Here is a 17,772-nt window from a genome sequence, read left to right as displayed (position 1 = left end):
AGCTATTTTTTCATGTTTGCAGAGAATGGTTGCCAAAACTAAGTTACTGGGTTGATCTTTTTGATAGAAGCACTGGGGACCCAATTATAGCATTTCAACATGAAGTCAGATTTTCATCATATGTCCCCTTTAATAAGATTGTGACCTGTAATGAGGATGTCCACAAGTGTTGTGGGAATGCAGAAGATCCCAACAAGCAGGTCACTGATGGCCAGATTGAGGATGAAGATGTTGGTGACGGTCCTCATGTTACGATTACTCAGGGCGATCACACATATACCAGACCAGAAAATGAAATAGGCGAGAGTAAATACTGCGGGATGAATGCTGGGAAAGAGAACGTCTTCATCTCGGCTACTTTTTACTGTTAAAAATACTGTTTTATTTACCACACATTGATCTTATTATCAAGACATGCTGTCAATTGTATGGAGTAAATTGTCACAACTGTGAAGTAAAACTTAATTGGAGCATTAAAAGGTAAAGCGTAAAAAGATATCAACCAAACAGCTTAAAAACAATAAAATAAAAAATGACTGAAAGTATTTAAATCTCCTAAAGTGAAGAAATCTGTTTCAGTTTTCCCTTTCATAAATCAAATTCTGATGATTCATGGTTCATAAAAAGCTTTAAATCATTCATGTGTTCGTGTCTTACCTCCTCAACTTAAAATAAAGCCGCTCGTTAAAAAGCAGAAAAATACAAGAGAGTCTGATAATAACGCGCGCTCCTTTCTCTATCAGCGCTTCTGTGAGACCAAAGCGCGCCCACCTGAGCACCTTGCGCGCGAGCTCCAGCGACTCTAGAGTCGATTCCTTACAATGACTCGCTTAAACTTTCTTCTGCTGTTTAGGAAAGAATCGATACCTTGATTCACCTCCAGCTCACTGAAACCTGTCAACTACAAGAAACATCAGATACTTTAACTCTTTCAGTGAATTTAAAAAAAGAGCTTTTAAATATGAAAATATGACTTTAACTTTCTTCATTCAGTCCAGCAGAAATTAATTGTATTTCACAAATGTAAGTGGATTTTACAGTGGAAGCCTAAATATTTTGTTTTCCATCCGTGACAGATGATAAATAATTTTAATTTAATTAATTTTATAATAATAATTAATCAATAATTCTTGTAAAATGTGCAAAGAACAATTTAATATAAATATTAATTTTAATATCTTGACAGCTTTTGATTCGTCATCATTTTAGGGTTGTTTTAAAATGAAAAAACAAACATTACTAGAAGTTATATTTGAACATCACATTTAACTTTATAACCTTTGTCATAACTGTATAATAATAACAAATGCTGGCTCTTGTTCCACTATACAGATATTTTGGTATGAACTGTAAGTGAAATAAACACTTTAGCTGTCATCTTTATTATACTTATAGATATTGCTGACTTACAGAAGTTTGTTTGGACCCTAAAGGGTTTCAACCCAGCAGGTCTGAGACTTTTAATTCAGGGCTCTCAAGTCTCACGCATTGACCGTGAGAATCACGCATTTCAGTCAGTTCACACGCTCACACGCCACACCTTGTATTTCTCACGCTGAAAAAATAAGAAAACTTTTCCCACTCTATACAATTAATGAACGAGGCACAGGAGAGAAGTTCTCTGCCGAGTTCATATCTGTCGAGCCGCGGACACGGTCACACTAGACATCCTGATATAATTGTCACCTACCAGCCAATCAGAAATCAGAATTTGTTGTTTCTGGGTAAATTTCGTGATCCTGCTGCAAGCACATTCGTTACTAGGCAACATAGATTCTCACGTCACACAGACGAAGTGGCAGTTGGAAGAGAAGAATCCGATGAAAGCGGTAGGTAACGCATTCTTTTTTATAGCAATTTGATTTTACGATTCTTGGATGACATCACAAAAATGTGATCAAAGATAATAAAAACTGTTGTTGGGAAATATAGCCGAGGTAAATTATTAATGATTAAAAAAATCGAACTGCTTTGCAATCAGAATTAGCTTTAACTTTAGGAAAGTACTAAACACTAGAGGCTACCTGAAACAATCCCAGGTGAAAAATATTATAGGAAATACTATAGTGTTTTTGAACCATACTAATACTGCCGTCCAAAGCGAAAGCGCAGTAACTACACACTTGGTCGAAATTGAGTTAAGGCTTGAAATGAGCTATATGACATCTGTTCTGTCTTGTGACAAAGTCTCAATTTTGTCCCGTTTCAGAGAAATGAGGGTGTCAAAATTGCAGTAACTACAAAATCCATGCTAATACCAAGGCAAACCGCAGTAAGTGATGTTACTGCGTTCTGGCTTTGTTTTTCCAGCTTTGATACCGCAGATACTGCGGTTTCCCCCGATCGTAACCCACAGAAACAACAAACCATGGCACAATCCCGCGGCCAAATGATGGTTGAACTCGCGTTAAAACGCAAAAAAACAAATACTGGTAAGGAAGATAGCTAAATAATACCTCATGCTAAGGCAAATTACAGCTTTATAAGTAGTTAACATTGACTAGCCAGCTGCTAGCAAGTTTTGACCTACCTGTGCTCGTCCATTGAAGGCAATATCCTCTGACAATAATGATATAATCCGATTCAAGCGCATTGGTGTTTGTTGATTCGAACATCTCTCCACTTTTTAGGCAGCTAATCAAATTGTATTGACAGGGGTTACTCCTTCAAAAGTTTGATAAGAGTCTGGTAAAGTTTTATTGTTAGGCAAAGATAGCGGAGCCCAGTCAAACTGACGAGCGCAGCCGGGCCAGCAGAAAGCACACTATGTGAAAAAGTACACTTCCATAATAAGTGCTCTTTCTCCACGAACTAATTTTGTAGGCTACTTACTATTAAAACATTTAGTTTAGTACTTCTTAAGCTAATCTTAAAAATATCTAAGTTTACATAACTGTGCTACTTTGAGATGAAAATTAACTAAAATGCTCAGGGCAAGTTCTGCAATGTTGCTGTTCAGTTGGCTCATTTGGGGCAATTTTTTATATATTTGTATTTTTGAAATAAAACAATGTATTTAATTTCTATGACTTTGTCTTTAATTAGATTTCCCAACTGTTATAATTTCTATTTGTGCTAATCAATTATAAACAATATATTAAATTTAACTGCTACCAAAAACCTGAGAGAATTGGTTGGGGCCGAGGGGTCGCTGCTGCAAATATTTAAGTGGCTCCTCCCCTAACAGATGAAATCTCACTCCAAACTTTTGATAAAACTTGAGAGCCCTGACTTTTATAAATGTTTTTATTTTTAAATGTAACTTTTTGCTGAAGTGGAACAAAACAAGATAATTATGTTGAAGCATATTTTAGGATACGTGACAAAACAAAGCTCACACAGAAGTTAAAAACCTCCATCTACCTGTAGACCACCTCCAGTCACCTACAGACCTCCACCCACCCATAGACCACCTCCAGACCGCCCACCAACCTAGACCACTTGTAGACCTTTATCCACCTCCAGACCTTCATCCACCTACAGATCTCCATCCACCTATAGACCGCCTGTGTTTGTAAAGCATGTATTTATGAAATAATGATTTTTTTTACCGGCACAACAGTGAATGATGGTTATATTGATGAAAGTTTGTTCTCTTGTTCAACGCAGTGAGAATGAATCAGATGTTTTCTCACTGTGTCACACTGGCACCATGTGGTCATGCATAACAATTACAACAGAGACTGAAGTGAACTTATTAATAACTGTTGAGTTTTCAGTGTGATAACATGACTAAAGTCTTTCTTTACTTACAACTGTGAACCAAAAGGATCCATTCAAAAGATTCATGAATACAGAACAGAAATGCACAGAAGCCCATAAAGGTCTGCTTCAGGAAGAAAACATCTGAACAATCTTTCACAACACTAATATACATGTGAACACACTACTAACATTAAAAATCACTTGACTGATGCTCAAAAGACTTACGACAGTTTGAAAGGATTCAACAAAGTGCCTGTTGATTCACTGATTCATTGTAGTTGAATCTCTGGAGTTTAAAACATGTTTCACTATGACCGTTTGAAAGGCTATTCATTTAACTGATGTCATGAAATTGTCCACAAAGCAACAAGTTGTTTAATTTCATTTTATTTTATGTTAGATGCATGAAAAGATATAGATTTATTAAGAAGGGATAAAACTGCTAGTTTTTATATTTCAAGCAATTAAATCACTGATGTTATGAAACAAGTATAGATTTCTGATATATTATTCTCTGATAAAGTCTTTAGTACAATTTCAGTCTTTGCTGTTTAGTCAAATAATAACATACATCATAATATTCTGTCATTTTATCTCTTTTGTACATTAAAAGGCCCAAACCTGCTAAATGATTACAGAAATATCTAAAACAATATCAAGATTCAATAACAAAAAGAAAAAAAAACAGAAACATTGATACAAGTCGATCATAATATGACTACAATCTGATTTAAAACAAGACGTACAGTCAAATGATTTCTTAAAGTTAACAGTGAAAGTTGCCAAAGCAGCAAATGATTGAATTTCTTTCAGGTCACACACGGTTTAAACCAATATTTCATCATTTGATTGGTGTTGAAATCACTGCACAGCTTATGATATGTCTGAATATTTCTCTGGTTTGATCGAGTGATGATTTGTGCAGATAATATCAGTTTATAATGACGATCTTAAACCTACAAAGAAAAAACATATGAAATAGATTACGTTCATATGTAAATATTGTTTATGATACAGTGAGTATTTTTGGGGTTTACCGTGGTGTTTACTGTATCAGACCCATGAGTCCAGTGGCTGTGGTGTTCGCTCCACTAAACCAACCGCAGGTCTGCTGGTCCTGATGAAAGGTCTCTTCTCATTTACACCCTGGACATTAAATCACTAACATCAACTATTTCTCTAAGATTTTATCAAAATTGAACAGTGAATGAGTGAAGAAACAACGGCAGTGTGCACCTGGAAAGATTCCCGCTCAATCACGTGACACGGAGCGTCTCCCATCCTCTCCACCGGATCAACAGGACAGTATCCGTCTGAAACATTCACACACAGCAGCACTACATTAATCACAAAAAACTGCACAAAACACACATTAATAAATGACAAGTATGCACTTCTCTTATTAATGGATGTAATGTGTGCATGAGGCATCTCCAAACCGCAGCGATTAAACCTGAGGCGTGATGCTGACCTTGATTTTTCTCCATTAATGGCAGTGTGATGTCATCGTTGCCTTGCTTCGTGTTCTTCTGTTTTTTCGGTAGACCAGAGACGGCCGGCTGTAACATAACATTAATATTCATCAGCTGCAACATATTTTATGAAGTAGATATTTGTGAAATAAGCCCAAGCGGATGAGTGATGTTTTTTACCTTAAAGTGAGTTTTGTTCCAGCCGGCCTTACAGAGCGTCTGTCTCAGGTCTTTATACGCCCATACGGTCTGGAGGATGTGTGATGCTGCTTTGGTCTCACGCACTGATTGGCTGAAGGGTTTGAATATAAACGCAAACATTCAATCGGTCAAGATGTCGTCCATGCAGTGGAAATATTACAATGACATCACTTTTGTGGAAGTTTTAAAACTCACCTTGTTCTGTTGATGGACACCAGTTTCTGGATTCCTTGTCCTTGAATAAGGAAGCGAGCGTTCTCCAGGTTATCCGAGACGATCTCCAGGATGGTATTCAGAATGGCCACCACCGTGTCTCCCTCCAGGTTCTTGGCGGGTCGCTGCTGGCCGCAGGGTAAATTACTGACCAGGTCTCGCATGGCGTAACTCCCTGATGGACGGGTGGAGATAAAGTCAAGCCGAGTTCATCCATTACACAGATTAACTAACATCATTCGGATCATCTTCTGCTTGTTTGTTATATTCAAGCTTACAGTAATGTTCATTCTGATGAGAGCTTTAGAAATAAAAACTAAACTGTTGTCAATCGTACCGATGAGATCTTTGTTTTTGTGGTCAATGGCTAAATTTCGCAGTGCAATGGCGATGGCCCGCACGACTTTATCTGCGTCAGAATGAAGGAGCTCGACGAGGACCGGCAGACCTTTCTCCTTACGTACAGTTGCTCGAATATAATTGGACCACTGAGAACAGAAAGACATTTCATTAGGAGACTTTAACTCTTTCCCCGCCAGGATTTAAAAAAAAGTTGCCAGTCAGCGCCAGTATTTTTTTTTAATGATTTTCACAAAAGTTTAATGCCTTCCACAAAATGTTCTTCTTTAAATATATAAACATACAATATATCAAATGAAAGAACAAACACAAAAACCCTGTTTCATCCTACCTTTATTTGTTCTCTTTTTATCACCTCTCAAATATGAGAAAGTTTTTTTTAAAATACCAAATTTTGAGCAAAAAGCTGAGATACTTGCATTTTTGTGAAGGACTTTTGCGGTCAGATTTAAAGCAATGAGCACAACATGCATAGAGATTTTACTGTTTTTGGATCAGTGGAAGGGTGAGTGTTTTATAAGTTGGGTAAGAGCGACACCTAGTGGATAATAGCAGAAATATGGATTTCTGTAAAAACTCGACATTGAAAGGAAAGCGTTTTCTCCTAATTCACAAGATAACTCATCAATGGCGGGGAAATAGTTAATTCATGCTTTCTTTAGGATTTGAAAAGATGAGACTGAAGATGACAGCAGTATCTGGATTTCCATCCAAACGTCAAGCAAATCTTTTCAAAATTCACAAAAAAATAAAAACAAACAAATGGGTGTGTTTCCATCAAATTGTTCGTGCGAATGATTGTGGTATTGGTAACTTAGAAAATCATTTACTTATGATTTGGCAAGTTATAAATTAACCAGTAGTGCAGCTTGTAATTGCCAAACTGAATGCTGTGCACAGAAGAAGGAATGCAGAGTTTCTGATGCAGGCGCTAACAGCAAGGGCATTATGACAACGTCAAGACAACGACAGCTGATACAGATAGACAATAGCTGTTTCTCAATATGCGTTCTTGTCTGTACTTGCGTTCTTGTGGACTTGTGAAACGTCATCAGTCGCGGCCCAAGTACTGTTCCAATTCAAAGTTCGCATCAAGCCCAAGTTCACATAAAATCCCCGGATGTGTTCTTGATCCGCCCATTTTATCGAGGATGCATCAGAGGAGACTTGTGTGGACTTATGAAGGCGAAGTTTCCCAGAATGCATTTCGCGTCAGGAGTTCGTTCTTCCGAGTCTGAACTTGCAAGTTCGAACTACGAAGGACACAAGTCCGAGTTTGGCGTACTTGGTATTGAGAAACGGCTAATCAGTCACGTGGGTTTAAAGTTTACTACGTCAGAATTTATTCGGCAAATACATTTTCATCTCCCATTATTCACATTTACTCCACCTCAAGTGAGGGTATTTTTATTCAAAATTTTTCGTTTTCATCACTCGTTTCTTATGCAATACTTCAAAACTTGCATAAAATCAGTGTGATGGAAACCCAGCGAATGACACACACAAACTCTCTCTCTCTCTCGTGTCTGATGTTGACTCACGGCCCAGTGTCCCGCAGCGAGGTTCTGCAGAGCTCCAGCCGCAGCCTCCAGTGTGTTGTGGTTCTGGCTGAGTTTAAGAAGTGACAGATAAAGTCGAACCACCTCCGGCTGATACAGAAGCTCCAGACCTGAATAGAAACAACATTCACAAACCTCTTCATGTGAATGAGCTACCACAGCAAAATGCTTTAGAAATCATCATACGGTCAGTAATGTTTAGTAATTCTTCACACACATCAGTGCTGCTCAACAAACATATGAGGTCATGGGTTTGATTCCCAGACTAAATGTAAACTCTTGAATAAATTCAGTGTCAGTTGTAAAGAAAACAGAAACTCTCAGCTGCTGCTTTCAGGATTGGTGAGAAGAAAACACAAAGCGCACCTCTCATAGGTAAACTCCTTTTGGGTAAATCCACACTACTGACTTTCTTCTCACTCACACCGTGTTTTCTGCCTGTGGAATAAACAAACACACAAACACACAATCACAACACAATCACAACACTGAAGAATGTAAAGATGTCAAACATGTGCTGCTGTTGTCCAGAGCAGAGTTTGGGGCAGATTAATATAATAATATTACACACACATGCACGCACGCACGCACGCACGCACGCACACACACACACACACACACACACACAGTGACAGACTTACACTGATGAAACCATTCCTCTGCAGATATCAGCAGCAAACAAACAAAAACACAAACAAATAGACAGAGTGTTTAAAGACAAAAGCATGCACACATTTCTAACACACACATTACTGTTTATTTGATTATTTAAAGCTCCTGATCTGCTTTACTTTACACAACCTTTATGATCCGTCTCTTAATGATCCTTTACGCTCCGTTTCTTTGAAAGATTGTCTGACCTTTAGTGGTCCGTCCACCAAAACAGTCCAGATCTTCTTTCTTCTTATGGTGACCACCTGATTTTGAAGTGTGATTGGCTGTTTGAAGATGAAACTTCTCAGCGCCGGGCACCTCTTTATGAACATGATATGACAGATTTCTCAGAATACAAACACTGTTCTCCACTGACTGTAACACAAAACACACACACATAGAGATAATGAAATATACATGCCAACAGAATATCATAGAAGAGTAAAGACATTTCATCATAGATCAATACAGAAGTATTTTATTTCTTCCCAGCAGCCATATCCCTATAGAAGATCCAGCTAAGACCAGAATAAGCTAGTAGCTGGTTTAAGTTGGTTTAAGGTGACAGTAGCTGGTTTAAGATGGTCCTCCCAGCCTGGCAAAGACCAGCAAAACCAAGCTGGGAGACCAGCTAAAACCAGCTCACCAGTTTATGCTGGTCTTAACTGGATTTTTCAGAAGGGATGACCGACCTTTAACATTGAAATATGGTTGAAATAATGTCAGTTCTTGTTTCAATGTTGAACCAACAGCTAATGCTAAGCGGTTGCAAAAGGTTAATCAAATGCTTAAAAATCAACGCTGAAGTTTGTTGAAATAATGTTGTTGTTGTGGTTGTTTATTCAACGTTAATTCAATTAGCAAAATCAAAAAGTAATTCAACGTTGATTCAACCTTGTCCTTAACGTTGAATCAACAGTGAACGTTGACCTGCCGTCTGGGTTTAATATAGATCATTTAATATCATCCTCTCACTTTCTGAACTTTTCAGTCTCAATGTCATTAAATGATAATTAAAAAAAAACATGCATCATACAGTAACTCTTTACTTTATTATTCATGTCTCTTTTAGCGACAGCGGAGTAAAGCGCGTGTAACAGTGCGTCCACGAGTCCGTCACATTCCCGCAGTCTCTGTCGAGCTTCAGCGCCGTCTGAACTGACGTTCCTGTAAACGCAACACAGTCTGAGAGAAAAACACAAAACATCTCACAGAGTAACACAAGTGAGCTTCAGCATCACCTCAGACATCCAGATGTGTTCTTGAAGACCGTGTTCCACTCCGGGTCTCCGGGTCGGGCTGGGTCGTTGGGGTCGCCCCTTAAACCCGAATGTGGAATGATGATCTCATCTGTCAGTGTCTGCAGGCCGTGGTTAATGACGATCATCTTCAAAGGTTCATGAGAGGAGAGATTCCACAACGTTCCTGTCACAATATGAAGGACACCATCATTCAGATTTAAATAATGAAAGAAAATCAATATACAGAGTTCAGATGCTTACACAGTAACTGAAAGCTCGATTCCCCATAGTTACAAGATGGACAGAGGGACCAAAGAAATAAGTGAAAGAGGAGGATTTGAGTATGAGTAGGTGTGGAAGTATGGAGAAGATATGAAGAGCAAAATTGTGGATAGCTTTGAATGTAAGAAGAAGACTTTTATACTTAATACGGAAAAAGAGGAAGCCACTGTAGCTGCTGCAAAACAAGTGTGATATGATGAATCAAGGGGGTACCAGTAATAATGAAGGCAGAAGAATTTTGCAGCTTATGAAGAGTTTTATGAGGAAGCCCAATAAGAAGAGAATTACAATAGTCTAGCCAGGAGGAAACTAGACTGTAAACAAGAGTAGTGGTTGATTGAGTCATGAAAAAGGAACAAAGCCTATTGATATTTCAAGTTGAAAGTAAGCAGCCCAAGTTACATTATTTACATGAGAAGTAAAAGAAAGGGTGCTATGAAAGATGACATCAAAACTCTTAACTTGAACTGAGAAAACAATGACAGATTCGAAAATGGAAATAAGAAAATTAGAAAATTAGTTCAATGTAGATGTTTGTGCCTATAATGAGAAATTATTTTATTGCCATTTAGTTTAAGAAAGTTTGCAGTGAACCATGATTTTATGTCAATGAGAGATTAAGGAAGAGCAAATGGGAGTTTGGAATGTGAATGGGATCAGCATAGCATATGTCCAAGTGGGTTAAAGGTAGATAATAAATATATATTAAATAACAAAGGGCCCAGGACAGAGCCCTGGGGTACACCAGTGATAACAGAAACTAAGGAAGAAGTGAATGCGATCAGAGAGATATAAATAAAACCATTTTAAATGTGTATTGGCAATACCAATAGTTGAAAAAATATCATGAGAAATTGTGTCAAAAGCTGCACTCAGACCAAGTTACAAATTATTTGTAATTTTAAATAGAGCTGTTGCAGTGCTATGAAATGGACGAAAACCAGACTGGAATTGTTCATATTGATTATTATGACAATTAAGTACGAGCAGCAACAATTTTTTCTGAAATTTTAAAAAATATTTTAAAAGAATTTTTTGGATTTTAGGTATTTTGATAAATGTAAAGTTAAAACCGTGTTTTATGTACTGTATTGAGTTCAGTGAGTAAATGCAGGTGCTGTATATTAACATCAAGTTATTTGTAGAAAAGATCAGATAATGCACACGAGCCAGTTTCTAGTGCTACAGTATCATAAATCCTGCATGATGACATTATCATTAAAACAACGAGACATTAACAAACATACATTTAGATTTTTTAATCAAATTGTTGAGAAAGTGATTTAATTTCAGTTGTGTTGGTTTAATGTCTCGTCGTGTCTCTCTCTGCTCTCTCCTCCATCATCTATAATGAAAATCATTTACACTCACTCATCAATGTTTAACATCCATGTTTTATTTATTTGGCAAGTAGATGTGTATTAAGTAGAATAATGTAGAGTCAGCTGGTCATGTTCACATCACTCTGTCAGGGTTAATTTTATGACATAAGGCAGCTGAATGTACTTTTGTTTTTATAATCGTCCCCCCTTTACAGCAGAGTCGTACACACCTGTGACCAGCTCTCTGACCTCCACATCATTCGATCTCCTCAGCAGCCTCAGAAGTGCGGGTATGCCGTCTGAATTTTTAATAGCCACTTTGTTGAAGTTGTCTCTTCCGAAGGAGATGTTCCTCAGCGCGCCGCATGCTTTACGGTGGACTTCCGGTTTGGGGTGGTCGAGAAGAGCCACCAGGACTGGGATTCCTCTCAGCTGTCGGACCTCTTGCTTGACATTGTCGTTCTCATAGCAGAGGTGCTGCAGATACGCGGCGGCGTTGGACTTCACCGGGTCCATGGGGTGGCTCAACATGGCAATGACCTCTCTGAGGTTTGGGTCCCTCCAGCGAGGGTCTTTGCGAATGGTGTCCAGGCTCACCATGCTGGCACGTTTGTTCGGTATAAGCGTTTGCATCCTGTACAGATCCTGTAAATACGGATGGGCCAACGGACCCAGGTGGTCTTCCACAGAGAGGTCTAAACTCTGCCTCGTATGATGAGTCCCGGCTAGGATGGGTACGGAGGGTCGCGGGTCTATGCCGTCCTGTTCGCCTTTCGTAGAGTTGTTACAGGTGGGCAGCGTGTGTCCGCCTCGAGCGAATCCATCCCTGTGCAGCGGCAGCGTGTAACAGTTTTCCGGTAAGTAATTCCTGGTGGACAGATTTGAATACGGGTGGTGAGGGAACCTGGGCAGCATGGTGCTGTAATTATTGAGAAAGCTGTACAGAGCTGATTGGTGGTCCTTGATGTTCTCACTGCTGGGGTCAGAGGTCACACTGGCTTCAGATTGAAGTGGTTTAAGCACACAAGCATCTTCCTTCTCGGCATCAGGAGGTGGAGATTCATCTTGATTTTGGTCATCTGGACATGTTGTCTGAGAGTCCTCCAAACATTCAGATGAACCTTCCTAGAGGAGAAGGCATAAGACCATTTGTTGATTCATTCATCTGTGCGATTATAACAACACTGTTATGTTAGAGTTCTCAATGGGTCGGGCCAAAAATATAAGCAAATAAGTCGGGTCGGGTCAGACCTCGGGCTTAATATTTTACCCTTTGTGAAAAAAAATTATGAATCATTACTGCTGTTCACCGTAAAGAAAGTCTGGTCTGGCTGCTGCGTGCATGACAGAGAGGGGCAGGGGATAGCAATAAGCTCCGGCGCGGATCAGCAACGGTTCCAGACTGGAGCTGCCGGCTTCAGAGCGGATCCGTTGCGGATCCGCCCCGGAGCTTATTGCTATCACTGCGTGCACGCCTGTTGTCTGGAGAAGAAGAGATGGAGAAAAGTAAACTTGCCGCAGGTGAATTCACCGTTGCTTGCTACTACAGGAGGAAAAGCCGCTGGTTGAGTACATGTTTGAGTTCTTTTGATTTATTATTGTGTGATTTTTATTTAAGGCATATTTATATAGCCTATATTTAAAGTTTATTGTTTTAGTTGTTTGTATTGTTAAAAGGCGTGAACATTAAAGCTTGATTTGAATTCCCGTCTGCTGGTCATGATAATAGCCTACGTGTATGAGAAAAAAAAAGGCAGGGGGGGTCGGGCCGCGGGTCGGGTTCGGACAGATAATTCAAGTTGATGTGTCGGGTTACATCGGGTCCGGGCTTTAAAAGCCACGGGCCGGGTCGGGTCGGGTTGTAATTTTCAGGCCCGTTGAGAACTCTATGTTATGTGTCCTACTGAGATATTGTCGAGTAAATCAATGTTAGACAGTTTAATGTAATAAAGATACAGCTGACATCATCACGAGACATCTGATATTAGAGGATTTCAAACAGACTGAGTGAACACAAATGATGAATATCTGTTAGTATACAAACAAATCATTTTATTATACTGTATCTAAGTCAGTGATTTGACATTGGAGTCTGACACATATATAAGATGATCTCTTTAATATTTGTTGTTTCCCAAAGACAATGAGAGTAAATGGAGATCCCCATATGAATCCTACTGAAATAAAACTTCTGAATAATGAAGTGTTTGTACCTTTAGTATGTGTTCATGAGAGCTGCTGCTGCTGCTACTGAGTGGATTTGATTCTGAATCAGGACTGAAGGATTTCTCTGTTCCTATACCAGAACTTTCAGTCTGTAGAAATTATAAAAACATTACCAAGCACACATGAGTATTAGATTTAGTTTAAGATGCCATAAATAAACTTTCATATGAAGTGAACATAAAAAATAAATGATTTGAACACTTTAAAGGGGACATTTCCCCATTCATTTAACACTTTTTTAAGATGTAAAATTAATCTTTGGTGTCCCCAAAGTACATATCTGAAGTTTTAGCTCAAAATACCCCACAGATCATTTATTATAAGATGTTATAATTGACACTTTGCAGGTGTGAGCAAAAATGAGTTGCTAATGCAAACACTGATCACCATAATGGTGGTTTGTTGAAATTGAAACTCAATTGTGCTGTCAATTATTTTCTCTCTCTCTTTCTCTGCACTAAATGCCAGTGCTGTGGTTGGATAGTGCAGATTAAGGGGTGGTATTATTATAATAAGATCCCCTTCTGACATCACAAGGGGAGCCGAATTTCAATGAGCTATTTTTCACATGCTTGCAGAGAATGGTTTACCAAAACTTAGTTACTGGGTTGATCTTTATCACATTTTCTCTGTTGATAGAAGCACTGGGGTGGTGACCCAATTATAGCACTTAAACATGAAGTCAGGTTTTCATGATATGTCCCCTTTAAAATAATCTTCTAAATTTCTGGTAATAACATTTTAGTCATTATAATCTCACAACAGAAATCCTACATAAGTTTCAGTGTTGGGTGAGTTTTCAGGTTTGATTGTAGACCCATCTGTCGTCTCTTCCGTGCTGTGAAGTTCTTCTGTCTGATCTTTGGCGTCTTTATCTGAGGGTTCAGCTGGTGGTTCCTCTGGGTCCGGTTTCTTTTGGAGAAGAATAAGGAGAAGGATGAATACACGTGACGTGACATTGACAGTGGTGTGTTTACAGTCAAACTCTCCTGATAAAAGTCTGTATAGTAAACAGTATTAGATCTCTGGAGATGCTTTGATAAAAATATCATAAATTACAGGCTTAAAAAAATCACCTCTGGTCAATTTCTCTAAATTATTCTCATTCATTAGAGGAAGTGTTCACAAACACTCTGAAATAAGAGGAATAACTTTTCTTCAATGCTTTTGTGAATTAAACATGAGAAGTCTTTCAAAAACACTCGCTGTAAACACTACAGTACACTAACTACAAACTAAACTCAAATACTTAAGATGTCATCACACTTCTAATATATTTACAGTGACTCAAAAAAACTTGAGACTTTCTTAAATGTCTGAGATTGTGCAACGATCTTCAAAGGAGACATTTCAAAAAAAAAATTTAAGAATCTTTGGTGTCCTCAGAGTACATATGTGAAGTTTAAGCTCAAAATATCCCACTGATAATTTATTATAAGATGTTAAAATTGACACTTTGTATGTGTGAGCAAAAATAAGTTGTTTTTGTGTGTGTCCTTTAAAATGCAAATGAGCTGATAATGCAAACACTGATCACCATAATGGTGGTTTGTTGAAATTGAAACTCAATAGTGCTGTCAATTATGTTTTGTCTCTGCACAAAATGGCAGTGCCGTGGTTGGATAGTGCACATTAAGGGGTGGAATTATTATAATAAGATCCCCTTCTGACATCACAATGGGAGCCAAATTTCAATGACCTGTTTTTTCACGTGCTTGCAGAGAATGGTTTACCAGAACTAAGTTACTGGGTTGATCTTTATCACATTTTCAAGGTTGACTGGGGACCCAATCTAGCACTTAAACATGATGTCAGATTTTCATGAAATTTTGTTGTAATTATAATATAAGTGACTCGGATGTCAATGTAAATATTCCTCTTGTTGATGTAAATATTTCAGATTCTTTCATTGCATATGTAAACAGTGAATGTTTCTCTGTGCTTTATTGAAACTGGATTTTTCTCTGTGTCAAAGTTCGCTCATGAAGCAATCTCTTTATATGGAAGCTCATGATGAAATGTCTGTGCATTAATTCAGAAGCCATCATCAGGATGGATGTGACACCAGCATCAGTTTTAAACGGACCCTCATGATGTCATTTATTCTGCAATAGAGGACCATTACGTCTCTCATCTACAGGACTCATGATGTAAAGATGATATATCTCTGTTATACAAACACTAAAGCTTGAGATTTAACACTTTGTAAAAAGTAAAGAGTAATATAGTATATTTTGTATAATTGTATTTAAATGGGGTTTTTTTTTAAATATAAAGTATAAAATGTATAAAATATTACATTTTTTTATATAAATATTTTTGGAGTTGAAAATATATTTAATTTTAATCTTTTCAAACCTGTTATGTTTATCTTCCAATGTGACGTTAATATACATATTTTAAAAAATATTCATTTTTAAAATAAGTTTCAAAATATAAAAAAATGGTAAAAAAAATATATTGGTAAAAAATTAAAATTTCAGCACATATTTTTGGCAATTTTTTGTATATATTGAAATACATTTAAAATATTATTTAAAAATATATTTTTTACCTTATGGAAAATTCACAAATAAAAACATAAAAAACAAGACTAAACACATTGTTGACCAGGCATTTCCATTATTGATCACTGAACTATTACTAATATTAATTTAACTCATTTAACTGTCATAATATATGACATACTCACAGTTATTTAGGAGGACAGTGAGACTATACAAGAGTTTGCGTTTCTTTATTTGTATCTAAAGACAAGACTGAAAAATACTGTGGTATACTTTGGTATTTACTGTAGTAAACTGTAGTAACGTTACAATACCAGTATAGTGTTTTTAACCTTACCATAGTAAATATTAAAGTACTCTACTACAGTATTTTTTCAAGTGGGTCATTTTTTCTGATATATATTATATGAAAAATAGGGTCAAGTTTAATAGCCCATGCTTATTTTAAGTGTCATTGAATGATGTTGCTCGTGTGAACTTTAGTGTCTGATTGATTGAATGTTTTTAACCTTCTCGTGCTCATCATGACGTCATGTGACTGAACCTTAAAAACATTTACCGCCAGTCCCGTTGAGTCTCTCAGAGATCTGAAAATCATCAAACTGAGTCTCAATGGCGCATTACAAACACATAAATCACAGGGCAAAAAGAGTCCGATCCGCAGCTGCATCAGACACGAGCAGATCGAGCAGCTGCCGCATGCTTTTGTATGCCAGTCGAGTTGTGCTGCATCCAGCCGAGCTACACATCATCACACAAATCAAACACATCAGTACTGAAGGACTGTGATGTGCTGCATTTACATCTCCACATGTGTGTCATGACATCATCCACAAACACACGCATGTGCATGCATGCAAATCTAACATTGACTGCTCAATACAGCAGCAGCAGCAGCAGCAGCAATGCATGGAAAGATCCAGAGAGACTGAAGCCCAACCCCTTAACACGCTGCAGGTCTGAATGCAGCAGATGCAGAGAATCCGTGAAGTACAGAAGAGAAGAGAAGAGAAGAGAAGAGAAGAGAAGAGAAGAGAAGAGAAGAGAAGAGAAGAGAAGAGAAGAGAAGAGACTCACCTCATTCACCTCGACAGACATCACGACGGCTTCCACTGATTTCTCTCTTGATAATGATTTACTTCAGCTCACACATGAGCAGCCATTCTTTATCACAGCTCATGCGTCCACATGAACTCACGTGTACACACACACACACACATACACATACACATACACTGACACACACCCCCAGCCTCGCGCGTGCGTTCTGCAATAGCTGCTGCGATGTAATTCACGCGCTCTTCACGGCCCAGTCAGGAGAACGAGACCTCCGCGTGCGTGTTTGTCATTCTGTAAATCACTTCATTACCGCAGCGGAGGAGAAACGAGAGACCGAATCCAAAGAGCATCCAAACAGATCCCCTCTCTCACACACAGCAGAGAGAGAGAGAGAGAGAGAGAGAGAGAGAGAGAGAGAGAGAGAGAGAGAGAGAGAGAGAGAGAGAGAGAGAGAGAGAGAGAGAGAAAGACTCATGATGTATTCTCATAACTCACAGATCATGAGCTCCATCATACAAGACTAGTGGCGCATGTGAGAGCTGTTAACCTAAAGGGTTCAAACTTCACTTTGATTTTTCCTGTGACATTATTATTATTTATCAGAGAGGAGGAGCAGTTAACATCAGACTGCATGATGTTTGATGATGTTTGGTGATGTGTGGTACTCTCCAGCACAGACACCATCATCACCCGCAGCCAGCATCTGTCACTCACTGCTATAAACACACTCATCTGTGTGAGAGACATGAAGAGATTCACAACTCACATACAGTTACTAACCATTCACTATAAGGAGATCATCTCATGAGCAGGCAGTTTGAAATGAATGAAAAATTATACGACTAATACATCCTCCTGATCTGATTCATCAGTTGAAGCCTATTTCAGACATGTTTGGCTAATATTTTCAGATCATAATAATGACATAATTATGAGAAACTTTGGTACAAAGCAGTACAAACTTCTGACCA

The 17,772-nt window shown here is 38.2% G+C and overlaps 1 protein-coding gene across 4 annotated transcripts; it reads right to left on the bottom strand.

Annotated features, from left to right (window-relative positions):
• Positions 1–4,075: 4,075 nt before the first annotated feature.
• Positions 4,076–17,168, bottom strand: arvcfa (ARVCF delta catenin family member a). 4 transcript variants are annotated; one of them, XM_065264569.2, is made up of 17 exons: positions 16,820–17,168; positions 14,010–14,147; positions 13,223–13,324; positions 11,240–12,134; positions 9,406–9,589; positions 9,214–9,349; positions 8,371–8,539; positions 8,152–8,169; positions 7,877–7,948; positions 7,493–7,620; positions 5,929–6,079; positions 5,574–5,766; positions 5,358–5,469; positions 5,177–5,264; positions 4,942–5,018; positions 4,743–4,851; positions 4,076–4,661 (listed from the first exon to the last, which is right to left on the bottom strand). In XM_065264569.2, the coding sequence occupies exons 1-16, from the start codon at positions 16,838–16,840 to the stop codon at positions 4,759–4,761; spliced, it is 2,577 nt and encodes an 858-aa protein (XP_065120641.1). In that variant the 5' UTR covers positions 16,841–17,168; the 3' UTR covers positions 4,076–4,661; positions 4,743–4,758. The 4 variants fall into 4 exon arrangements, with proteins under 4 accessions (XP_065120641.1, XP_065120649.1, XP_065120660.1 ...); XM_065264574.2 differs by having other exon boundaries at positions 4,077–4,661; positions 9,214–9,331; XM_065264577.2 differs by lacking the exon at positions 8,152–8,169.
• Positions 17,169–17,772: the final 604 nt, after the last annotated feature.

This window comes from Paramisgurnus dabryanus, chromosome 10 (assembly GCF_030506205.2).
Source record: "Paramisgurnus dabryanus chromosome 10, PD_genome_1.1, whole genome shotgun sequence".
Taxonomy (NCBI): domain Eukaryota; kingdom Metazoa; phylum Chordata; class Actinopteri; order Cypriniformes; family Cobitidae; genus Paramisgurnus; species Paramisgurnus dabryanus.
The sequence above is the reverse complement of the archived record's forward strand: the minus strand, read 5'-3'. Positions and strand labels throughout refer to the sequence as shown.

Coding starts and splice junctions, on each gene's coding strand:
- arvcfa (XM_065264569.2), bottom strand. CDS start 16,840: ATGTCTGTCGAGGTGAATGAG. Junction 14,148..16,819: donor TGTCTGTCGAGGTGAATGAG/GTGAGTCTCTTC, acceptor CTTCTCCAAAAG/AAACCGGACCCAGAGGAACC. Junction 9,590..11,239: donor GGTCAGAGAGCTGGTCACAG/GTGTGTACGACT, acceptor ATATTGTGACAG/GAACGTTGTGGAATCTCTCC.